Source organism: Diceros bicornis, chromosome 17, assembly GCF_020826845.1.
Source record: "Diceros bicornis minor isolate mBicDic1 chromosome 17, mDicBic1.mat.cur, whole genome shotgun sequence".
In the NCBI taxonomy this organism is placed as follows: Eukaryota; Metazoa; Chordata; class Mammalia; order Perissodactyla; family Rhinocerotidae; genus Diceros; species Diceros bicornis.
In genome coordinates, this window is record NC_080756.1 from 58,814,773 (window position 1) to 58,839,447 (window position 24,675).

The 24,675-nt window shown below is 56.0% G+C and overlaps 1 protein-coding gene across 1 annotated transcript in view; it reads left to right on the plus strand.

The window, feature by feature from the left end:
• Nucleotides 1–16,046, plus strand: part of IQSEC3 (IQ motif and Sec7 domain ArfGEF 3) — a 104,880-nt gene extending 88,834 nt beyond the window's left edge. Inside the window, exons 8-14 of the mRNA XM_058559087.1 lie at nucleotides 2,845–2,984; nucleotides 4,186–4,311; nucleotides 6,153–6,252; nucleotides 6,437–6,598; nucleotides 9,754–9,846; nucleotides 12,116–12,165; nucleotides 15,505–16,046. Coding sequence (XP_058415070.1) covers nucleotides 2,845–2,984; nucleotides 4,186–4,311; nucleotides 6,153–6,252; nucleotides 6,437–6,598; nucleotides 9,754–9,846; nucleotides 12,116–12,165; nucleotides 15,505–15,939 — 1,106 coding nt within the window. The 3' untranslated portion in view covers nucleotides 15,940–16,046. The remainder of the gene's footprint in view (nucleotides 1–2,844; nucleotides 2,985–4,185; nucleotides 4,312–6,152; nucleotides 6,253–6,436; nucleotides 6,599–9,753; nucleotides 9,847–12,115; nucleotides 12,166–15,504) is intronic.
• The last annotated feature ends 8,629 nt before the right edge of the window (nucleotides 16,047–24,675 follow it).

Below are 24,675 nucleotides of genomic sequence, written 5' to 3' on the forward strand. Positions count from 1 at the left end.
ATCGAGCCCCTGGAGGTAGTCCATTCCATCTTCTTGGAGATGTCTTGCATCTGTCTCCCCCAGAGCTTCTGGTTCTGCTCCAATCTGGACAGGCTGCTGGGCCAGCTGCACAGCTGTCATCCAGGGGTCTCCCTCCACCATCATCGGAGATCTCCTTCACCTTCCTCCTGTGCTGAATTCCTGTTTCCTGGATTTCATAGCGTCCTCAGTTTTAGTTTACTTCCAGAGAAAAGCTACACTGGAGACAAACTTTTTGAGAAGTTGCATGTCTGAATGTATCTCTTTCCATCTTCACTCTTGATTGGGAGTTTGGCTGTAAATAGAATTTCAGGTTGGAAACTGTTGAACTCGGGGTTTTAAGGCGTTGCTCCACTGTCTTTTAGTTGACAGTGCTGCTCTGCTGTTCCAATTCCTGACCTTTTCCATGCTATTTTTTTCTCTCTTTCTGAAAATTTGTAGGTTCTTCTCTTTATCCTTTGTGTTCTGAATTTGGTAGGCACTGGGTTGGGTCTTCAGTCTAGAAATACGTGTCCTCCAATTGGGGGAAGTTTTCTTAAATATTGTATTTGATTATTTCTGCCTTCCATTTTCTCTGTGCTCTCTTTCTAGCACTCTTATTATTCAGATTCTAGATCTCCTAGTTTGTCCTCTAATTTTTATAGTTTTCCATCTGTCATCCTTGTCTTCCTGTTTGACTTTCTTAAAGATGTCCCTCAGCTTTATCTTGCAAGTCTCCTACAGATTTTTCATTTCTGCTGTCATTTTTCATTTTCAATAACTCTTTTGTTCTCTAAATGTTCCTCTTTTATAGCATTTTATTCTTGTTTTGTACTTGTGATATCTTCTTATATACCTCAGAAGATACCAATGATATGTTTTACTTGTTTGTTTCAGTTTCTCCCTGCTTGCTCCTATTTCTTCTGGGTTCCTTTTCCTGTTTTTCCGATACATTTTCGCTTTAGAGACTTTCCATATGTAGTTGATGAAACTTGGTTGTCTATTCATATTTAAGAGTGAACCACGAAAAGGCTGATTAAAAATTCTGTGAGTATGGAAGGGGGTTGTTGACTGGTGGGCTTTCTCATAGGGTGATTTAGTTGAGCCGTTTCACTGGGGGACCCCTACTGCAGGATCTTGTTGCCCAGAGGATATGAGTCCGGCTGCAGCGTTCTGAGATCTCCGTGGGAGAGGAAGCTGAGGGGTCTCCTGATACACCGACATCAACTTCACCACCCAGCACTCAGCACAGACTCCCACCCTCGGCTGGGCTTGGGGTCCCTGGCCTAGTGTTCCGGGTTCATCCCTTCCAGAGGGTTAACCCTCAGTCAGCAGACGGGAGTGGAGCAAGGGATCGGGAAGTCCAACTGTGTTTTAAACTGACTTCGACCAATTTTCCTGTTTCCAACCCACCCTCACCTCCCCTTTTAGGGGTCCCACCAATTCCAGTGGTGGGCTGAGTGGCTTCTAACCTCTCTGCTGGGGCCGGCCCCATGGCTTAGTGGTTAAGCGCGCGCACTCCGCTACTGGCGGCCCGGGTTCGGATCCTGGGCGCGCACCGACGCACCGCTTCTCCGGCCATGCTGAGGCCGCGTCCCACATATAGCAACTTAGAAGGATGTGCAGCTATGACATACAACTATCTACTGGGGCTTTAGGGGAAAATAAACAAATAAATAAAATTGTAACCTCTCTGCTGTCTTCGGTTTCCACTTTCTTAGGTTTACTAATCCTGCCACTCATTTGTCCACCTTCCAGGCCCTGTGGTACCACTGCCTCTTCCCCTGTTCTTTGTCTTTGTGGCAGATGCCTTACTTTAAAATTCCTTTTACCAGGGTATTCAGAGGTGTGCAACCTGCCGTCTTTAACTGGGAGCCACCAGGTATTCAGTCTTTACCCTGCTCTTTCTTGCCCCCAGCCTGATGTCTTCCAGGCCCCAGGGGTGCTGCCTGGCTCATTTGCCCGACTTTAAGAGCCAAGATCAGATGTGGAAGAAACAGGATCAACCCAGAGAGCTGCTCATAGAAGGTGTAATGTCCTTTCAGCAGTTAGGAAAACCCCTTTGAGGATGCTTGCCAACGTTGCTTTATTTTTAATTTTTCCCTCTTAAAAAAGAAGCATATAGTTATTAAAGAAAGATTTAGAAAAAGGAGAAAGAAGAAATTTTTTTATTGCCTCTGTTTCTATCTCCTAAAGAAATTTGTTTTCATGTTGGTATATTTCCTGCTAATATTTTTTGTTACCAGAGTTTTATCAGTATTATGAAGCAGGAGATGGGTGGAGGGATGCTTCCTGCATCCCCTCAGGGGGCTGCCCTGCTCCTCTTCACTGAATGTCTAATCCCCACCCCCCCACGCTCCCAGAAAGGGATGAATCTTGACACCCATTCAACAACTAATTGCCCTAGAAAGGGAAGCCCTGAAAAAGAACAAGACAGAGTTTCGGCCTTTAAGATGCTGTCGTGGCAGGGCAGGGAGCAGGGGATTGTTCAGACAAATACACAGAGGACGGACAAGAGAACTGCAGAAACAAAGGCAGGAACAGGAGGCTGTATCTGGAGAGGAGGGAAGAGGCCTGGGAGAATGAAGGGTCAGTTAAGGAACAGCAGAAGATGAGGCTGAAAATGTGTGTCAGGGCCATGTTATAGTAGTTTGGTGCCTGGCTAAGGAGTTTGTCCTTAATTTAATGGGTAGGGGAGCCAGCCATTGAAGGCTTTGGAACAGGAACAGGGCAAAATCAAGGCCACTGTTTAGGAGTGAAGGCTGGTAGGGGGTTTCACCTCTGGCTCCAGGCCTCTGACACCCGCCCCTGCCTCCCCCGCCTCCTCTTCCCGGCCCACATTTACAGGTGTGGATGATGGTGCCGACATCCCCAGGGAGCTGGTGGTGGGCATCTACGAAAGGATACAGCAGAAGGAGCTCAAGTCCAATGAGGACCATGTCACGTATGTCACCAAGGTGGAAAAGTCCATCGTGGGCATGAAGACAGTAAGTGCCCACTGCGGAGCCGCACTCGCAGTCGCCTTCTCTGCCCCGGGGCCGCCAAGGCCCTGCATCTGCATCTCCTTTGTTTCTTCCTGATGTCTCCTCCCATTCTGCTCCTTACCTGTCAAAAACACTTTTCTGTTATTCATTCACTTCATAGCTGTTGAGTGCCCCATATATGCCATGCACCACACCCTCTTTTCTGCACTTGCCTGATTTCCTCAGTGCCTCTTGCTACCAGCTACCGCAGCAGGAGACACTGTGGTGAGATGTCGGAAGGACTGCCCGGGGGTCTAGGTTGAAGCATCTAGATGATCAGATAGGGAGGTTTAGGATGGGATGGATCTTGGGTCCTCCTGGCTGGTCCTACTGAATGGAAGACAGGAAATGGGCTACAGTGGGCTCTAGACTGTGGGGTCTCAGCCACTGGGTGCCCCTTAGTTGTGACCTGTGTTGCAGTTTGCAGTATGTTCCAAGTTTGCAATGATTTTTAAAGTGAGCATTCCCTATGGGTTACTACACTACTGATACGTAAGCAGAGGCCCTTATGCCATAAATATAAAGGTTCTGGTAGCCACCTCCCTAACCATCTCCCTAACCCTAACCATCTCCAGTCCTCCTCCTCAAATTGCTGGCTCAGGGAACGGTGTGGGGACCTTGTCTGAGGCTCTGCACCGGACCCCTCCTCTCTGTCTGGGCAGAGCCGGCCCTTCTCTGCCCACAGTCTACTGCTGAAGTCTTAGCAAGTGTCCAGCTTGCAGATGCCCCTGGAATAGATTGTTTTACACACTGGAGCAGATTCGAGGTGTCCCTGTAACCATCTCCCTCTTGCACACTTGCGTTTGGGTGCAGGTGCCGTCCTGCAGGCCACAGCCTGGGATGTGGGGGTGCCCTGAAGAAGGCCTTGGAGGGAAAAGGGTTGCCAGTGACTGGATTTGAACAGTCTGAAAGCTGTCTCCAGTGTCCTTTCTCGCCCTTGATGTCCTCATGTTCCCCAGCATAAAGAACGCCTTCCCCCCAGCCTTGCTCCCTAAGAAGCATGGAGAAGGGGAAAGAGCCCAGATGAGGAGAGAGGGGTCTTAGGGTCGAGTGCAGGCCCCGCCGTAGAACCCTGGGCTCCATCTGCTCTTCTGGAAGGCGGGTGCTGTGGGGCGGGGAGGCCTGGCGCTCCGGCCTCTCGCGCTGAGCAGAGCCCCGGCCACAGGTGCTCTCGGTGCCCCACCGCCGCCTGGTCTGCTGCAGCCGGCTCTTCGAGGTGACAGACGTGAACAAGCTGCAGAAGCAGGCCGCACACCAGAGGGAGGTCTTCCTCTTCAACGACCTGCTGGTGGTGAGCCGACCGCGGACGGGGGCCCTGCTGCCCTGCTCAGCCTTAGCAGGGGCCCGAGGGGCGGGGTGGGCCCTCGAGACCCCACATGGGGTGCTGTGTCCTCGGGGCCGATTCACCTTTCTCGTGGCGCTTCCACATCACGGGTGTGAGCAGCTCGGGCAGATGTGGTCGCTCCTGCTTTACAGGCACAGAGAGGGTGAATCATCTGTTCCTCGTTCCACAGTCATGGTGGAAATGAACTAGGTCCCAGATCACCAGTCTCTCCCGCGTCGTAGGCAGCCTGGGGCAGGGAGGGTACAGTGTGCACAGCCCACAGCCTGGGGGTACGGTGGCTGGCGTGCACTGTCCTGGGAGATGCTGGGGTGTGTGTGTGCAGACATCTGTGGGGAACCCAGTCTTTGCTCCATTCCACAAGTATTTCAAGAGCTATGTGCCAGGCATTGTTCTGAGTGTAGGAGGCAGTGGTGAGCAGGACTTGATTTCTGTCTTCCCCTCGGCCCCAATATCCTCCCTCTCCAGGAGTCATATTGCACCACCTCTAAAATTGTCCCAAATCTACCCCACCTCTAAGGCCCATCTCCCACAGAGCAGCAGAGTGATCTTTCTAGAGTGCAAATCAGGCCCTGCGTCTGCCACGCCTCAGACCCGACGCTGGCTTCCCATGCCGGGAGAAGGAGGGCCACACTGCCCGCCTCAGAGCCTCCAGGGCCTCCGACCTCACTGCCTCCACTCCTCCCCTGGCTGCTCTGGCACCCGGCCCCACCAGCCGCCGCCCACGGGCCAGGCTGGTTCCGGTCCAGGCCTTTGTTCCCGCCGCTCTTTCTGGTTGAAAAGCCCCCCAACCCTGGACCTCTGCCAGCCACCTCCCTCTCTTCCTCCAGGTCTCAATTCTGATGTCACCTCCGCAAGAGGCTCTCCCTCACCACCTAGCACAGTCACCTGCCCCATTACTTTCTATTCCTTACTCTATGGCACTGTCTTCAAAACACTTACCAGTTTCTGAAATTACCTTATGTATCCATTTCTTCATTTTGTTTTTTTCTTTTTTTTGCTTATTATGCTTTATTGATTGATCAGTTGATTTGCCCCCAGACGGTCTTCCTCCACCATAGCATCAGCACCTGAGGGCGGGGCTCCCTCTGCCTCGTGGGCACCTCTGCCCCAGAGCCCAGCTCAGACAGTGCTGAAGAAATGTTTGTGCATGGAGCAGCTGGCTGGCTGAGCCTTCCTTCCAGTAGAGGAGGGAGATAGGAAATAATTAAGAAAACAAATAAACAAGATAATGTCAAATTGGGGGAAGGTGCTGTGAAGACAGTAGAAGAGAGTGATAACCATAGCAAGTGACTGGTGTTAAAGTGGACTTTTTTGTTTAATTTTGGTTTTGTTTGTTTTTTAGATAGGATGGTCAGGGAAGGAATCTCTAAGGAGGTAGCATTTGAGTTAAGATCTAAGAGAGTAATCCAGCCATGCAGTAAGCTGCAGGGAATAGCACATGCAAAGGGCCTGGGGTGGGACAGAGCCTGCCCTGTTCAAGCTACAGAAAGGACAGCGTGGCCTGAGAATAAAGCCAGAGTAAGGCAGGGATCAGATAGGGTGGGGCAGGAAGTGTGGATGGGCTTCTGAGCACAGTGGGAATAGCCACTGATGGGGTTTATGCAGTAAAAAAACATATTTTGATATTGTGTGTGTATACATATGTATATGTGTGTATATGTATGTGTGTGTGTATGAATTATCCTAAGTGTATGCATGTGTGCGTCTTTGTGTGTGTTTACTTGTGTGCTCAGTATCCCTGAGTGTTCATGCATGTCAGTGGGTGTCTGTCCCCCTCTCCTGGACAGATTCTCAAACTTTGCCCGAAGAAGAAGAGCTCCTCCACGTACACCTTCTGCAAGGCGGTCGGCCTGCTGGGCATGCAGTTCCAGCTCTTTGAGAATGAATGTAAGTCTCGGTCGGACCCCGAGATGTGGCCGAGGGTGGCTCGGGCAGTTGAGGGAGACGAGATGGGCTGTGGGGAGGGCGGAGGGGCGAGCACCCCAAAGGCCTGTCCACCCTCCGCGTCGGGCTGCCTCCAGCCCCACCTGCTGCTGCTCACGGCCCTGGGGGCCTGGGGTCTGGGTTCCAGATTACTCTCATGGCATCTCTCTGATGACGCCGCTCTCGGGCTCTGAGAAGAAGCAGGTGCTGCATTTCTGTGCCCTGGGCTTGGACGAGATGCAGAAGTTTGTGGAGGACCTGACGGAGTCCATCGCTGAGGTGACGGAGCTGGAGCAGATCCGGATAGAGTGTAAGGAGGCGGTGCACCCCAGGGTCTCCTAGGCTGGGCTTCCAGTCAGCAAGGAACAGGGTCAGCGTGCAGACAGACCCCACTGAGTCCTCGCCCCACTCTGGAGTGAGGGTGGGGTGAGCCAAGGACCCTCCAGTCATCCTTCCCCGTCCCCCAGGCCCACTGCACCATCCCACCCGATGTGGGTGCACAGCTCTTCATGTTTCTTCACAATTAAAGCGAGGTATGCTAGGGCGTGCACACATGTGTGCACATCTAGCCAGGCTGTGGGGCTGTGTGTGGGCCCCGGTAAACAGAGAACTCTGCTGTGTTTGGCCAGGGCTGAGTGAGCGACCAAGGCGGGCATGCAAACCAGATGTCTGGGAGCTCAGGGGCTTCTCTTCTCACCCAAAAGCCATGTGCAGCCTCTGCCCCGGATCCACTCCAGGTTCACATACTACATCTGGTTGTTTCATCTCCTTCATCTCTTTTAATCCAGAATCGTCCCCACACTTTATTTTTTCATAACTTTGTCTTTTTGAAGACGGGCTGGTTTTCTGACTGTCCCTCATCCTGGAGTTGTCTCTCTGTTCCTCTGAGGAATGCCTTGATTCTTGATTGTTCCAATCCAGGCGCTTGAGAAAATTCGTGAGCCTCTTCAGAAGTCAGTGGCTTACTGGTTGCTTTTTGGTTTAAGAAAAGAGCAGTGATGACCTGAACCTCTGCCCCTTGGAAGCTTTTACTGTTTAAGCATCGCAGTGGCTTCAGATAACCTTTAAGAAAATCAAATAAGAATGGACTCAGAAGCTAAAACAGAAAATAAAGGCAGACTTTGGACCTGCCTTATACGGCCACTTCATTTTTCTAAATTACTGGGAATCCATTAGGCAATAGGCAAGGCAGTGGCAGGGTTGGAGCAGGGGACCAGCATGACAGGGCCGTGCGTTTTAATCTCTGTTTTGGGAACACCTACCGTGTGCTGGGCAGTTTGTTCATATTCCGCTACTCCTCACAGTGACACTGTAAGGTAGGGGTTTGTCCCCACTTCACAGATAAAAATCAGAGTTCAGGAGCGTGTCCAGGTCATGCATATCAGAAGTGGAGGAGCCAGCCTCTGCGTTTAAGTTGCTTCCCAGGTTCCTGTACTTCCCATCTGAGAGTGAGAGAAGAGGTTCTGTTGAGAATTTCCTACGAGAACAACTAAATCCAGTTAACACAAACCCCACCAGACTAGACTGTACACCTCCCTGTGGCAGGAGGCAGGGTGCGTGCAGATCCCTTCCAGCACCCTGCTGGTATTCTTGCGTCCAGCCATGTAACGACCAGACTCTTTTCTTTTCTTTTTTTTTTTTGGTGAGGGAGATCAGCCCTGAGCTAATATCTGTGCCAATTCTCCTCTTTGTTGCTGAGGAAGATTGGCCCTGGGCTAATCTCCGTGCCCATCTTCCTCTACTTTATATGGGACGCCGCCACAGCATGGCTTGACAAGTAGTGCGTTGGTGCACGCCCGGGATCCGAACTTGCGAACACCGGGCCACCGCAGCGGAGCGCGCGCGCTTAACCGCTGTGCCTCCAGGCCAGCCCCATGACCAGACTCTTTTCAAGGGCTGGACTGGAGGCTTAGAGATGCCACCTTGGCCGTTGATCTTGACCATTCTCAAGGACACGCCCTGAAATGGCTTCACTTCTCACTTTGTCAGAACGTCACAGATGGCTCCGTATGGCCCTGCGGAGCCAGAGCATCGGCAGTCGACGCACCTTTTCCCCTATCAGCCTGAGAGCAGCACGTCATGTCCCCCCAAAGTACAAGGGAGTAGACAGGCCAGCATCTGTTCTGTTAAGAGGTGGGTCTCCTCTCCTGCTGTCTAGAGGGCAGGGGCAGTGAGAGAGCCTGACGTCTGGCCCTTGCTCTTCAGATGGGGAGACAGAGAAGGAAGAGCTGAGGAAAGATGAAGGTGCTCAGGAGGCAGGGACGAAAGCAAGTAGAAAACAGAAAATGAAAACCAGCAACAGCTACCGCTCAGTGAGCACTTATTACCTGCCTGGCACAGGGCTGACGGCCGAACCTGTTGTGTTATTTAATTCTTGCCACATCTTTCCATGAGGTGAGTCATATTATCCTCATCTTAAATAGGGAAACTGAGTCTAACAGAGCTTAAAGAAGTTGTCCAAGTCCATGCAGTCAGTGACGAAACAAGATTCACACGCAGGTTACTCGGGCTCCTTGCGCGTAATGACGACGCTAGCTTCTCTGAGGCCACGAGAGCCCCTCAGCAGGAGGAGCGCCCTCAGTTCAGGAGGAACAGCTGGTGTTGACCGATGCTGTGACTCGAGCATCAGGACACGGTGTCCTCGTTGGGGTTTGCGGTCTGGCGTCCAGGGAGACAGAGACTGGGACCTGGGAGAGCAGCTTTAACAAAAGGAACTGGAGTGGAGTGTCCTGGAAGAGAGCGGCTGAAAGGGGATGTCGTGATGCCTGTCGGCCCCCCAGAGTGGTGGCCGCAGTCCCCTGGCACCACCAAGAAGAGCAAGGAGCAGGTTTACAGTCTAGGGAGAGGACGTAGAGAGGAGAACAAGACAGATGCCCAGCCAGGCGGGCTGTGCAACGCCGGCAGAGCCTCAGGCGTGTGAGGGCTCCTCCCTGGAGAGCCCAGAGAGCCTGTGCGGGCTCTGCCCGCTGGGCAGTCGGTTCGGCACCAGCCGCTGCTAAGGTCTGCCGCGCAAAGTATTCTTACGCTTTGTAATAAAAGCTAATCTTTACTGAGCACTTGCCACAAGCCAGACCTTGTTCTAAGTGCTTTAATATATTTCCTCATATAATTCTCTTAATGACACTTTGAAGTGGCACTGCTGTCCCCTCGGGTGAAGCACAGAGAGGTTAAGTAACTTGCCTAAAGCCACACAGCCGGGAAGTATCAGAACCAGACTCAAAGCGGGCAGTCCACCTCCCTCTTCCTGACCTCTTCTACGCTTCTCTGGCCTTCAGGCAGGCTTTATGGTCCCCATGTGCAGATGAAGAGACAGGCTCGCCGTGACGTGGTGCCAGACTTTGGGGTCTGGGTTTTGTAGCCCGTGTCAGGGAGCCTCTCTTCCTGCTCTCTCTCCTCGTCTCTTCTTCCCCTCTGTGTGGTCGAGGTCAGGGTTTCTCTCTGTTCATGAGCCTCTCCCTTCCCTAGGGGAGCTGGAGAAGCAGCAGGGAGCAAAGACGCTCTCCTTCAGGTCCGGTGGAGCCCAGGTGGACCCACAGTCGAAGCAGGGATCGCCTACAGGTGAGCCGGCTCCGCTCCGGAGTTCCAGACCCCAGGCCTGGGGTGGCTGGGCCCGGGCTGTGGGGAGGCCACTCGCCACCCCTGGGCTTGGGTTCCTGGGGAACGTGGGCGAGGGACATGCTCGTTTCCATGGCCGTTTCTTTCTGCTGAGGGGCTCCCAGCTTGCTGAATCCCCTGGGGCCTTAGCAGTGGGCGTGAGGAGGAAGGTGAGAGAGACACTTGTCGATTTACAACCCACACTAAGGCCCAGGGTCCATGTGAAGGCCGCTGTCCACCCTGACCTCCTGGCTCTGGTGGGTGCTACCTACCCTCCAGAGCCGGGCTCACTGGGGCGCCCGGAGGTGTGGTAAGGAGAAACCTCATGAGAAAAGACTGCTGTGTCTAGGATGGGGGCAGAGTAAGAAGGAGGGGTGACCAGAAGGGTCTGGAAATCTTGATCAGCCCCGTCAAGTCCTTTCCCTAATGAGCCACCAGCACTCTCTGATCCCAGCCTCAAATCCAGATAAACCCTCAAACTCCATTCTCAGATAGTTTCTTCAGACTGAATTCTTCACTCCAGACAAATCAAGCCAGCTTCAGGTTTGGTATCACCTTTGGCCATGTTCTCTAGACCTGCTTCCTTCCTCCACCAACATCCTCCCACCCCTCCCTTTACCCCCACCTACAGGGAGCCTGGGAAAAGTGCCCCCACCCCACTCCACCTGTCCCGAGTAGAGAAGCATTAGAAGGAGAGGTGGCATGAGAATTAAATCCCATCCCAGGGCCAGCCCCGTGGCTTAGCGGTTAAGTGCGCGTGCTCCGCTGCTGGCGGCCCAGGTTCGGATCCCGGGCGCGCACCGACGCACCGCTTCTCCGGCCATGCTGAGGCCGCGTCCCACATACAGCAACTAGAAGGTTGTGCAGCTATGACATACAACTATCTACTGGGGCTTTGGGGAAAAAAATAAATAAATAAAAATCTTTAAATCCCATCCCAGCAGAACCCCAGCAGACCATCCAGAACTGTCTACTCATTAATTCAGTCGTTTCTTCTCACATCTGACAAACACTTACTTATTCAAAGCACTGGAAAGCCAGGGTCCCAGCACGGCGTCACCTTGAGCTGAGACCCTCTGGTGGGTGTCATGCTGTAACCCTCAGTCACCACCATGACACTAGACTGGACAGGCAGTGTCATGGGGCCGTCCCACCAGCTGGGAGATGTGATTTATTTTCCAAGCAAGACTTGGGGCTCTTTTAGCTGTGTGGAGATTCTCAGGGTGATGTCATCTTCTGTATGCGGGTTTGACCTGCCATCCTGCATTCATAGTTCTCCACCCTGCCTGGTCAGCCAGCACCTTTGTTTCTATAAGGTCAAGTACGTGGATCACTGCTTGTGTTCACAGCTGTTTAAACTCCAGAGTCTCTGACCCCCACCCCACACTCTGCATCCCAGCCTCCTCTTTCAGAGGCTGTGACCCTAGTCAGGCTGGGATGCATGTCTCCAGGGCCCTGTCCATCAGGGGCCTCCACAATGGGGGCTTCTCCGCTCCGGACAGTGGCACAACTCCCTCTTGTGCTGCAGAGAGAGGGATGAGCACAGCCAGGGATGTGGCCCCCCCTGGGGCGTGTGAGAAATCAGAAGGCTCCAGCAGAGGGACCCTGGGAGGCCGCTGTGGCTGGGGGTGTGAGCCGGGGGTGACTGAGCCAGAAAAAGTCATCAGGCTGTCCCTGGGGGTCCACAGGGTCCCTGGCGCTGTGCCAGGCCAGTCAGAAGGCCTAGGAGCAATTACAGAGCCGTTATCAGCTCTGACGCCTGCCAGGCCCCACGGTGAGTGCTGTTCAGCCTCAGCCCACTGACTCCCCCACTCAGCTACTGAGAGGTGGGAACAGAAGAGGGAGCCTGCGGTTGAAGGAGACAGATGAACGCGCTGCCCACAAACACACAGCAGAGCCTCCTGTGTTTCTGGGAGCCGAGTACCAATGCCCCTCATAACCAGTTTTCACAGTCCCTATTGGGAAGGCTTTGACTGTGGGTGCCCACGTCAGAAAGAACATTAGAGATCGTCTGGTCTGTGGAGGCCCAGAGAGGTGTAGCATCTTGTCCAAAGTCACACAGCTTAAGGGGTGACTCCGAATTCCAGTCCACTGCCCCGGCTGCCTCTCGTCAGCAGTGGCGTGGCACCGCCCGTCTAATTACAGGGATGCTTGGTCTGGGGGTGCTGGGGGAGAAGTAGTGATTAGTGTTGGGACTGGTGGAGAATGAGCCCTGTGCTCTTTGCATTCAAAGCCAAAAGGGAAGCTGCGCTTGGGGAGAAGCCTGCGGAGAGCACAGTGGAGGTGAGTGGAGGCCTGGTCGCCCAGGTGAGTGGTCGGCGCCCCTGCTGGTCCTTCTTCTCACCGTGTCTGTTGTTTCTCTCTTCTCAGGTGTTAATCAATGCCTCCCCAGCCCGACTCACCATTTTTCCAATTTCAAGAGATACAATTAAAAGTTACCGCTAGTATGGTAACGCCACTGTTCCAGCGCCTAGTTAAGCCGCAGCACTTTCCGCCCATTCCCCAGCCGGGCTGCCCCCGCTGACTGCCCCCCATGGAGATGAAGCCCATGACACTTCCATCGCGAGCCCCCTCAACTCCCAAATCCACTTCCCCGGAAACTGCTCCCTGAACCCCTAATAGTCACTGTGTCAGAGAACTCCATCTTCCCTTCCCACGCCCGCCGGTCCTCCTGTGGAGAATCACCCCTTAAGTCCAGTCCTCGAGTCATTGCTTCCCGGATGCCTGTTGGATAAGTTGGAGCCTTAAGAGCAGGGGCAGCTGGGAGGGGGAGCTTCTCCCTGGCGCAGCTAGTCCTTCTGGAAAGCTGGCCATGGGGGAGGAACGCGTGCAGGAGAAGGTGAGGCAGAGTAGGGCTGCGGTTGTCTTAGCGGTTTTCTCAGGGGGAGAGCTGATGACTCTGAGGATTGTCCACGTTGGATGGAAGGGCACGCCCATCCCCAAGCCATACAGGGCAAGGAGCGGCAGCAGCTGGTCCTTGCCGGGCCCCCAAGTGTCACCGGGTTGGGGGGCATGCAGTTGCCCCTGCAAGCCTTGCTGGGCCCCAGTCCTCCCCCTCTTGCCCCCTGCACCCCAGGGAGCCCTCTCACTGCTTTTCTGCCAGGCCTCCAGGGACCACCAGCCTCTCACACAGACACCTCCCCTCCCAACTTTCACTCCAAGCCCCCGCTTTGAGGGACGAGTCCTGCCCCCCAGCCTGGCCAAGCTTGGGGAAGCCCCTGATACCCCAGGGGAGCCCATTCTTTCTCTCTGCCCCCCACTGCCCCCACCCCCCACACACCTGTGTCTGGAGGAGGCACCTTTACCGGAGGAGCTTCCTGCCCCAGCAGCTGACAAGCCCCCAGGGTGGGTATTCCATCCCCTGCCCCTCATCCCCCATCTTCCTGCAGCTGCCCATTCTCTAGCCTTGCAGATAAACACACGAAGTCATCAGCCCTCCAGTTTGGTCTACCAGCCCTGCCCGTGCCTTAGCCCGACCTGCCTAGGGAGGACAAGCAGTCTGATGGCCCTGTCTCCCCTCCTGCCCTGCCCAGAGGGCCATGTGACTATCTGCAAGGCTGCCACCCTCAGCTAGTCCCAGGGCCCCGCCAGCTCTGCTCCCCTGCACAGAGGGCAGCCTCGCCGCCCAGCCTCTCAGCTGGACCCTGAGCTCTCTGTCCTCTGCCCTCTCCCCATCATTGCCTGGCCCAGCGCCCCTCTGGCAGGCGCTTCTCCATCTTCTCTGAGCTGTTCTGACCTGCCACTCATGTTCCATCCTCTCTCTCTCTGTCTCTCTCTCTCCTTTCATCAGCAGGAATGAGAAGGGGGTCAGAATGAGAAAATGTTTTACTGTCACTTCCTGCTTTTCACATATTGACCATTAAAGAGTAAGGCTCCAGGCTGGGGTAGGGAGGAGGGGGTGCAGACAGTGGAGGTGCAGCATGAGGCCAAGAGCTGTGGGCTACGTGGGGGCAGCAGCAGGGGAGGAGAAAGAGGGCCCAGGGGCTCTGGACTGGGGCAGCCAGGCATTCGGCCGGGGAGAGGCAGTTGTCAATCTGAGGGGCGAGAACAGAAGGGGACGAGTCTGCCCTCGCTGTCTCAGGGCACCTTTCTCCTGGGGAATAACTCAGACTACAAGCAGGTGGGGGAAGGAGCTGGTCCGTTCCAGCAGTGCTGGACAGAGGCCTTCTGCTCGAGTAAGGACCAGAGGGCTCCCCAAAAAGAAGGTGGGCCCCAGCCTTGCTCTCTGCCTGCCCTGTGTCTTGGCAGGGCAGTGAGGGGTGCGGGGTCTCGTTCATTTGTTGGGGGAATCTCAGGCCTAGAAAATGCTGCCGAGTTGGAGGTTGACAGTGAAGAATAAAGCCTGCAGCTTGCTGGGCATGGCCGTGGGGCTTGTGAACACTGAAGGGGCAGACAGAGAATGGCCCTGGGGAGCCTGTGGAGAGGGAAGCAGCCCATCAGGAGTGCACAGACCCAGCAAAGGGGGTCCCTGAAATTGCACCTTTTGCCAATAAATAGGGTTAGGATCTGCGGGTTTAGGGCTCTGAGATGGTTTTGGGCTGGGCTGTCCTGGTCTAGGCCTGGGGTAAGGTCCCCTCCCCTGCAGCCTCCGTTTCCCCCTCTGTGCTCTGAGCAGCAGGTCATGGGTGGTGGTGCCCAAGGACAGTAGGAAGCATCCTCAGAGAGAAGGGTCTCAGCGCCCCCAAAGGGCCCAGGTGTTCGCAGGGGATTGTGGGGTATCCTATCTACAGGCTGGGAGCTGGAGGCTGAGGAATTAAACCCCTAGCCTTCCTTCCACCCATTTCCTCCACCTCCCCCTGAGGGTAAGAGGAGGCCAGGCTAGTTCACAGTGACCTCCATGGTCTGAGGGAGGGGGCCACCTCCTCATGCCCCACCCAGGGGGTAAAGGTTAGAGTCCTTTTGGGGTACCCCCTCCTGCAGTGGGACAAATTTAACCAGGACCCAGGTTGGGCCAGAAAGGCAGCTGGGAACCTGACTCTGGCCTTGGCTGTCTGGGCTGCTCTCAAAGCATGGTCATGGCCCTGGGGAGTCTGGGAGAATGGAGTGGGTCAGGGTCACCCATCAGAGGTCCCTAGCCTTCTGGGGTTTGGGTGCCTCGTGATGTCAATGGTGACGATGACCTTCTCCTTTAACAGAGCCGGTGGGAGGAGAGGGGCTTGAGAGGCTGAAAGATGCTGGATTGCCTGTCTGTGTCTAGTCTCCCTTTATCCTCCACACACCCCTGGGAGGCAGGGAGGGCACAGACTGTCACCCTTGCTTTTCAAGCTCGGAGTTGGTGGAGAGGGAGGTGGGAAGCCACTCAGCAGGTCCATGAATTCAGACTGCAGAGCTATGCAGAACCTTTGAGTGCTTTGGTCCAACCGCCCATCTCACCGATGAGGAGACTGAGGCCTAGAGAGTGGAGGCTGCTCAGTGTCGATGGCAGAACACAGTCTCTTGACTCCACCCAGGGTCAGCCCCTCTGTCTGCAGCCGGCTTTCCTCTGGGTGGAGAGATAGGGTGCGGGTCAGAGTGAGGGCACAGGAGACAGGAGAGTGGGGAGGGAGGCTCAGGGTAGCCAGTCCTAGCAGCTGGGAAGTAGTCTTGTAACATTTCATGCTTCTCTGGCTGTTTCTAAACTAGGTGTCAATTCACAACAGGCTTCAAACGTCCCAGCACAGCTCCGGGCTGGGGGCCGAGAGGGGAACGCCGGCGCCGCTGCCAGACCTGCAGCCTAGCCCCTCGAGAGAGCAGCCCCCGCCGCTGCCACTGCCGCCACCCACGCCTCCGGGGACCCTGGTGCAGTGCCAGCAAATTGTCAAGGTCATTGTCCTGGACAAGCCCTGCTTGGCCCGCATGGACCCCCTGCTGAGCCAGGCTCTCTCCTGCTATGCCTCGTCCTCCTCCGACTCCTGCGGCTCCACACCCCTGGGCGGCCCAGGCTCCCCTGTCAAGGTCATCCACCAGCCTCCGCTGCCCCCGCCTCCACCCCCCTACAACCACCCTCACCAGTTCTGCCCGCCCGGTGCCCTGCTGCACCGGCGCCGGTACTCCAGCGGCTCCAGGAGCCTCGTGTAGACTCTGCCCACCACGCTGTGGTCCCGGGAGGGCTGGTTGCCGGGGGCATCCAGTGGCCCCGACTGCCCCTTCATTGTTCTCCACCCCCTGGCACACTGCATTCCTGGTCACCAATCACTGTCGTTTTGGAAAGAGAACCCCCATCCCTGGCACCTGAGTTTGCCTTGCCTGACCATGCTTCCCCTTCTCAATTGAGCACCCCTGTCCCAAAGCTGGAGACACCACCTCACTCTCTGGGGCTGGGCTCTCTTGCTCCTGCCACCACTCTGGCCACTTGGACCATGAACTGGAGGAAACAGGAGCTGAGGGCCTAACCAGCTTCTGGGTCCTGAGTCTGGTAGGACTCAGGCTGGGTGGGCAGGTGCGAGGGGCTGGGTGGCCAACACCCCAGCATTGGACAGAAGGTGGCCTGGTTTACCACTCCAGCACTAGATGCCACAATGAGTGGAGGAGGCTTGGCCCTGGATCCCTGGAGGGGCCAGGTCGGGAGGCGATATGAGGAGGGGGCTTTCTCTGCTGCCCCTGCTCCCCACCCCTAAGCCCACGGTCTCAAGAGGCTGCTCCTCCATCCCCAGGGATGTTGGCTGTCCTGACCACATCCGCCCCCTCCTCCCGGGGCCTTCTCCTACTTTCTCAGGAGCTGAGGCCCTGCCTGCTCAGGGCTGCCCAGACTCCAGGAAAGCTTCAAGAAAGGGAGGAGGGAAACGGGGGCCACTCTCAGCTCTCACTGGGTCAATTCAACAGACCTGCAGAATCGTGAGGTCATGTATTTGCAAAATGCACCTTTTTAAAGAGTTTCTTAGTTCCGTAGCCCCAGATAATACCCAGCCAACGCAAATTGCGCATGGGGCGTAAACCTAAACACGCACGAAGAGCACCAGGTTAATTTCTTCCGTTGTGGATGCGGCAACAGGGAGCAGGGGCGGGGACTTGCCCCGGGAGGGGAAATGCAGCCAGCAGAGGTGGGATCTGGACCCGAGTCAGGGCTCCCTCGTGGTCTCCGTGAGTGATTGGGACGCAGACATGGGCGAGAGGATCTGGTGCTCCAGGGGCACTGGCATTTCCCCTTCTGCCATCCCAAAGTAGCCCCTCAGCCTTTAAATCCCCACCCCCTGCTTCCCCCCACCAAGGCACCAGACCTGCCGCCGCCAGCTGGGGTAGCTAAGAGTTCCCACACCCTCACAATTGCACAGGAGAGCAAAGCAGGGCTTGCTGACCTCAGGTTCAAGCAGAATCCGAGAGTCAACCTTTATGGGCCCTGCGGAGCCTAGGCAGCCCAGCCTCCGAGACCTCCGGGGCAGTACCACCACTGCCCCAATCGTGGCCCTTTCAGGAGGTATCTGTCCCAAGCAGGCTGGACTCTCCAATCCTGTGCCAACAGCTCACTGCTATCTTTCGTTAAGATCCCCTCCCACTTGGAGCCCATTTTCAAAGCATCCCGGGAGATGGAAGAGAATGTTGGCCAGGTCTAAAGTGAATTTGCTTCTCCCCAACCCCTGCCCCACACCCCAACTTCCGTCCCTGGGCCAGCTAGGAGGCACAGATTCTTCCCCGCCCTCAGAGTTTCCAGATGACCTAGTTTCGTGTGTATGTATGTGGTCACCAGGTGTCCCTATGATGTCACCAGCGAGTTTATTTCTGGCCCTGTCTTTGTCAGCCCGGTTTCCGTAACTTGTGGCCAGTTTGCTGTCTCCTCCCACTGTGGCTCCCCAGCAGGTCTGCTCCCCTGTCCTTGTTGCCCTGGCCCCTCTCCCGTGTCTTTTCTGGAACAGAGTCGCTCCCATCAGAGCCTTTCGGAAGGGAGTGGCTGACAGATGGGGTCATGAATCCAGACACGTCTGATGCCCTTGGCCGGGGCAGCAGGTGTCAGGGTCGTGGGAGGCAGTGGAGTTGTGGGGTAGGAGTGGATGATCGTGAATGAGGGGCTGGACATAGAGTGGGAGTTACGGGTGGGCGGCAGGGAGTGAGTTATGGAGGAAGAGGAGTTATGAGGTGCCTGAATATGTTTATGGGGTGGGGACCACGAGTGCCAGGGGCTGCTGAAGAAGGGGTGCAGTCCCCACTGTGCTCACATAGTGCTTCTGGTTGACCAAGTGCCCTCCTCCCAGTTGATGGGCACACCGACTCTGGCCCCTCTGCCCATCTCTGCTGAAGCCCTGACTTTCCAGACAGGACCAGCAGAGGTCTTAAGGCTGGTGCGTTCCTGGAACCTCTCTCTGAGGACCCAGGCGCTCAGGCATCTCACTGTCCTTCTCCTGTAGGGGCTTACACCTGGTCGCTGCGGTGGCTGCCCTGGGCCGCCCTGGCAGCAGTGGGAGTCCCGGCCTAGGAAGCAGACCAGTCTGGGGTCAGCAGCACATGGAGCCAGTCCTGAGCTGTGAGGGGCTTTTAATTCCTGAAGGCCTGGGGCAGGTGCAGCTGGCCTTCCTGTCAGGGAAGCCAGAGTTTCTAGTGTCTGTAACCTCCCTCTCCTCATCATGCAACGGGCTAAGGTTGGGACCCACATCTGTCCCCGTTCCCAGAGCCTAGCCCCTAGAGACGTGGGACGAGCCTCCTGCCCCTCCCCATGGCAGTGGCCATGTCAGGGCCTCCAGCCCTTCCAGAGGCCCAGCTGGAGATGCTCTTGGGCCCTTCTGCTCGCCCAAGGCCGAGGGGCAGTGGAGTGCTGGCTGAGCTCCCAGACACGGCCTATTGGGTACATGCCCAATTACCCCAACATGGCCCCACTCTGTCAACTCTCTAGGCCTTACTTTGGGGGACCTGGGCCCCTCCCTCAATCTTAGCTATTTGGCCCCAACTCCAGAATCAGAAGTGGGAGACAAAACTAGCTTTCCCACCCATTTTTGGCAAGTTGTACCTCAAGACCTGGAGTGAGATCCTGCCCTGGCAGCCTAAGCTGGAAGCCCGCCCGCCTGCCTGTGTCCAAAGGACACATCTATCAGCCCTGGACCCTGGACCCCCCGCCTGTCCGCCCACAGCCTGCCAGAGTGTCTCTTTGTGCCCAGTAGCTTCCTGATAACCATCTGTCCATCCGTCCCCGCGTTCTGCCGTCCTTCCCTTCTTGCTGCACTCCCTCCTCCCTGCGCATGCCCTTCCCCCTTGGAGAGAACCCTCTCTAGGGAAAGGCAGGGTGGCTGCACCCAGCGACTAATCCAAATGGCAAATATTTTGTAACAAAATAGCCCAGAGGTATTTTATCTGTTTAATTCATAGAGATTTAGAGATTATATTGAAATATGTCACTTGAGCAAACTGTGTCGGTTCCGTTTCTTTTGTTCTCCAAGAGGGAGGGCCCACCTCAAATCAGAGCATCTAACTGCAAGAGTCCAGGCAAAAGGACTTTCAGATGCCCTCAGGCCTGGTGTCTCTGCTGGGCAGCCGGGCTCCAGGCTGCTCTCCTCGGGCCATAGCGGCGTCATTCCGTCCCCAGGGTGACGTGCTTCCAGCTGTGATGTGACAGGATTAGGAAGCCTCGCCTTAAATAAATGAGGCATGGGTGCGGGGAGTCATCTGATGGATGGGCACTGGGTCAGAGCTGTGGGCGCAGGGCCAGGAAGGTGACTCCCACCAACACACACACACTCAGCCTTTAGCCAGTTGTTGAGACAGCAGGTTTCAGTGGAGACCAGGGGCAGCTTCGGAGGCAGGACGCACCCCAGCTGCCAGGGTGCATCCCGGCAGAGTGAGGGATGGAGGCTAGGACCCCTCTGCCCAGCCTGGCTTTCTGCAGTGGAGAGCAGGGGTATGTTGGAGGGTCAGGTTCCATGGACTATGATTGATCATCAGCCTCAGGTGGTTTTCACCAGACATCAGCTCTGGAAGTCTGACCTTCCAATCACAGGGTCTGGTTTGACAAGCCCTGGGGTGTACTCTTGCTGAAATGGAGGTAAGTCAGGCTCAGGTGAAAGGATCCGGGGAACACTGTCGGGAAAAGTGCCTGGAGCCACAGAGTGCAATGGAGCAAACATTTACCGAGCCCCGCAGGGTGCCAGGTCCCCTGCTGGGAGCTGGAAGGGATGCCAAGATTCTGCAGAGGGATAAGGCGACAGCCAAGTGGCTGTAACGCAAGAGAGAAGACTGAAATCAGGGCTGGAGAGAGACTCGAGGTGCTTGGGTGAGCATTCACAGCTACGTGCAGTGCCTAGATCAGGCCCCACAGACAGGGGCTTGACATAGGGCGATTTCTCCTGGCAGGGGAGGGAGGAGAGAGCCTTGCAGCAAAGCTGAGGCATCAGAGGGACTGCACCATGGGAGAAAGGCAACTGGCCGGGATGGCTGGTCCGGGGACACCTGCAAAGAGGGCATCCAGGTCTCCTGGTGACCAGAACTATGAACACCCAGAAACCCAGACAGCTCCCCAGGCTGGGTGCCGTTGTCCCCTGTTAAAGTGAGAAGGCACGTGGCCTCACCCTCCCACCGGGGAATGGGAAATTCCAGGAGAAGCCTGGGGCCAGCTATGACCTGTCCCTCTCTGGGAACTCTCTGGGCCAGGAAGCTGAGGACTGGCCCCCCGAGAGCATCCCTGAGGAGACCCAGCTCAGCCCAGCTTGGGAGAGGGCCCAGGGCCAAAAGGGCCTGCTGCCATCTATGGGGGGACGTGGGCCGGTGCCACCATTCTCCATGTCTTCTGGCCCCTGAGCCCGTCTAGAAGGATTGGCCGTCCCTCTAGTGAGAGAGGGAGACCATCCTGTTCTGACAGAGCCCCTCTGGTGTTCCAGGCCCCTCTGAGTCCATCTGCCATAGGGATGGAGAGCTATAGTCAGTGCATCTCCCTTGTAGTGACCCTTCAGATGAGGAAATGTAAACTCATCAGCCACTGACTTGGACTGTTTCCAGTAAGGGGTCCCAGGGTTTGCAGGTTTCTGGCTGAGAGCAACAGGCCAGAACAAGATGCCAGTGCTGGAACTCCAGGAAAATCCAACAACAAGCTTATGAACACCTGGTGTGCAGTGGGCACTGGTCTTGGGCAGGGGACGTGCCGTGAAAGGGACAAGCAAGCTTCCTGCTCTCGAGGAGCTCACAGTGGTGGTGCCGCCAAGAGTAAACCAATGGGGCGAGTATTTTCACACGGCGGATGGTGGTGCAACAGAGGTGAGGGAGGGACTGTTTCAGACTCGACAGGAAGCCCCTCCACAGAGGCAAATTCCACAGGTCAAGATCAGGTCTGAGGGCAGGTGGGCAGTTCAGAGACCACCTCTACAGGGCGGAATGACCACAGCTTTTTGAGCCAGAAACTTGGGACAGTCAGCCAAAGGACCATTTCCTGAGGTATGAATTTACTTACATAAAAATTCTTACTGAATCTTACTTAAATGCATTTAAAAGCCACCTTTACTGAGGAAATAATAAAATGGGGCTTCTAGAAAACCCGGGATGGATGGTCACCATATTCTATGGGCAAGGAGGTGGATTGAAAGCAGGCAGTCAGGTGGCCCCAGAAGGCAGGGTGGGTGGGGGTAGTGTTAAGGGCTGGGCTGCAGAGGAGGACCCAGGCCACCCTGCAGACCCCAGAAGACAAACATGGGCAGGGAGGAAACGCTGGCCCGTGCCGGGCAGGGCAGCTGCTGTCCAGAGCAGCTCCTGATGTGGAGGTGCCCTCTCCTTGGGGCCTGCAGGCAGCGCTCCGTCCACCTCCTCTCTGTCACCCCAATCCAAGCGGACTCAGGTTTGCCATTTAAAATAATAACAGGATGGGCTCCATGGCCTGGTGCCCACCTGGTCCTCGGGTTGATGACCTCTCCCACCCCAGCGTGAACTACATAAACTGTAGCAAGATCGATTCCTCTGACAGTGGGGCTGGTGGAACACTGCTGTGGGCCCTGGCGCGCCTCCCTCCCTTCCCCAGCCTTGACAGACGTGCCTCATTGATCACTGCACCATCCATCAACGTATGGTGACAGCAGGATGAAATTCACTTGCCCATGGTGTCCTCATTGAGGCCCCCTGCAGGAAGGGATTTTGGAGGGGCCAGCAGGCACAGGCTACAACTGTGGGCCAGGAGACACTGGGGCCCCGGGAAATGGCCCCGTGAGGAAGTGCTCACGCACATGCCCACTGTTCTCAGATTGCCCGGGAGACGGCCCGGGGAGGGACATCTGCTTTGTTCCTTAGCTCACTAGCGCTCTGCCCCTCCGATGCTCAGGGCTGCTTTCTTGTAGGACCCCACACTACTCTAACAACCTGTCACCTCCCTGTCCAGTGGGCCCCTCACTTGCTCTACTCACCTCCCACCAATTCCCTCTCCTCTGACAAGGTGTCAGCTGGGGTCACAGATGCAGATCAGGGGTGCCAGGGGAGAAGGCGTTCAGAAGAGCTCTCTATCCAAGGGCAAAGCACGGCCTGGAGAGGCCACCACCGGGCACTGCTGCCCTTGGGAGAGACCCTCACAGGGCAGGGGGAGGTGTTTCCTCCAGGAGAACGGGAGGCCCAGCCAGAGCCCAGTGGCCTGGAGTCTCAGGCTGAGTTCTTGTCTGCTCCCTTCCCCTTCCTAGGAAGTCAGCCAGGCCAGGGACAGGCCCCATGCCCTAGCTGGGAGTCAGAACTGGTCCTCTGTGGAAAATTCCATTCTGGAAGAGGCTGGAGGATGAGGAACAGAGCTCAGGAGATGGGCAGGAGGGATGGGAACTCTTTCCTCATCCCTCCTCCCATCCTCCCTGCAGGTCTGGGTGGCTTCGTTCTCTGGGGAACCAGGCATCCTCACCCCATGAGCCAGGCCCTAGCACCTCAGTGTTTCCTGCTCCCATGACCCTAAAGAACCTCAAGGCAGGCTCTGGAAAAACTGTGGGAACTAGCTGCAGGAAGGCAGGAGACCACCAGGAGAGCTGGCTCTTGTTCCCACATTCCCCACTTCCCTAGACAGACCTGCTACCCCCCTCACCCCCAGCCCAGGGACCCCTAGTCCTCTTTCCTTCCCAGACATCTGGGCTTGGAAGTCGCCTCCCTCCCAACCCCCCAGGGGAACAGAAAGCAGGGCGCAAGGGAGCATGGTCAGCCACCACAGGCAGCCGCAGAGCCCCGTGTCAGGCCTGCCAGCAGGCAGCTTAGTCAGGCCGACTGCTGTCTTCTACGGATGACGGACGATTCAACGTAAGAAGTTAAAAACAGAAAAGAATAAGAGAATAAGCCCACAGCAAGTAGAAGGAAGGAACTAATAAGACAAAAGCAGAAGTAATGAAATAGAAAACACATATACAATAGAAAGGACTAACAGAGCCAAAAGTTACTTCTAGGAAATGACTAATAAAATTGACAAGCCTTGGAGAAGACTGATCATGAAAAAGAGCGTCGCACAGGTAATGCCCTGGCTGGGCATTGCTGGCTCTGGGCCCCTCATAAGGTAGCAGCCAATGTCAGCCAGACCTGCAGCCATCTGAAGGCTGGACCAGGGCTAGAGGATCCACTTCCACAGTGGCTCATTCCCCTGGCTGACACAGTGGTGATGGCTTTTGGCCAGAGGCCTCAGCTCCTTCCATGTGGGCCTCTCTATTGGGCTGCTTGAGTGTCCACATAGCACGGCGACTGGCTTCCCCGAGAGCAAGTGATCCCAGAAATCAAGATGGAAGCCACAGTGCCTTTGATGACCTAGCTGCAGAGGTCACTCACCGTCACCCCCCACACTCTGCGGAGCAAGGGTGTGAATACAGGAGGTGAGGGTCCCCGGGAGCTGTCTTAAAGGCTGGCCACCACAGGCCTGAGGGGAGAAGGAGGTAGTAGGGGTAGAAAGGGTCATCCAGGGAGCTCCTTCTGTTCCCTGGCTATTCTAGGACAAGGTGCTGGCCGTTCCTGTGAGCTGACTCTAGCCCCACAAACCCCAGTCCTCGCTCCTTCCTCCCAAAGCCCATCCCTTTCTCCTCCAAGCCTCCTAGTCTATGTCCCTCTTGCCCCCCATGTGATTCTGTTCCTTTCTCCTGCCCCAAATCCCAGTCCCATAACCCTGTCTGCTCACCCTGGCGTGTAAGGGCTTACAAGGCTGCAGGTCATGTGGCTTACATTCTCTCTTTCTCTCTCTCTCTGACTGGGGTGGGGGGAGTTCTGGCCTGAGGACCCTGGGTAGTACTGGCACAAAACGAAAGGGCACAGCTGATGCTTCCTGCCCACGGGGGCAGCAGAGACACGGGACCCTGACCAGAAGTTAGGGGCCTGCACCCGGAGGGTGGTTTGGAGGTGGAGCCCAGGCGATTCCTGGAGGCCCACACCAGAGCCAGCCCCTCCCTTAAGGGAGCTGCATGGAGCAGGGTTGGAGACGCTGTAGAAGGATGCCCGGCTAGACAGGAGAGCAATTTCCCCTGGTCAGATGCCTTTCCAACCTGACACACACAGCCCACGACCTTGCACATAGGAAGCCCACTCACCAGGGGTTGGGAGGCAATCTCAGCAGAGTTCAAGGCTCTCTTCAGCTCTTAGAACTCTCCCAGTCCAGGGGCTGGGGGGAGGCGACCGAGCATACCTTAGCTCACTCCTCAGCTCCTGCAAGGGCAACCCACACCCAGTCAAGGCCAGGGGCTCTCAGATGAGATGAGATGGGGAGAGTCCAAGCCCAGGCAGGCACCAAGGTCCAGCTGCGTCAAGGGGGACATAGGGGAGAACCAAGGTGAGTGGCTGGGGACAGCAAACCCCAAGACACCAACAGCCTTGGAGAGCCAGCTCTGCAGGAAGTCCAGCCGGGGGGGGCCAGGGGGGATTCCCAGGGGGAGCTCTGGGTGCCAAGAAGGCAGGGACAGTCTTAGCCTCACAGAG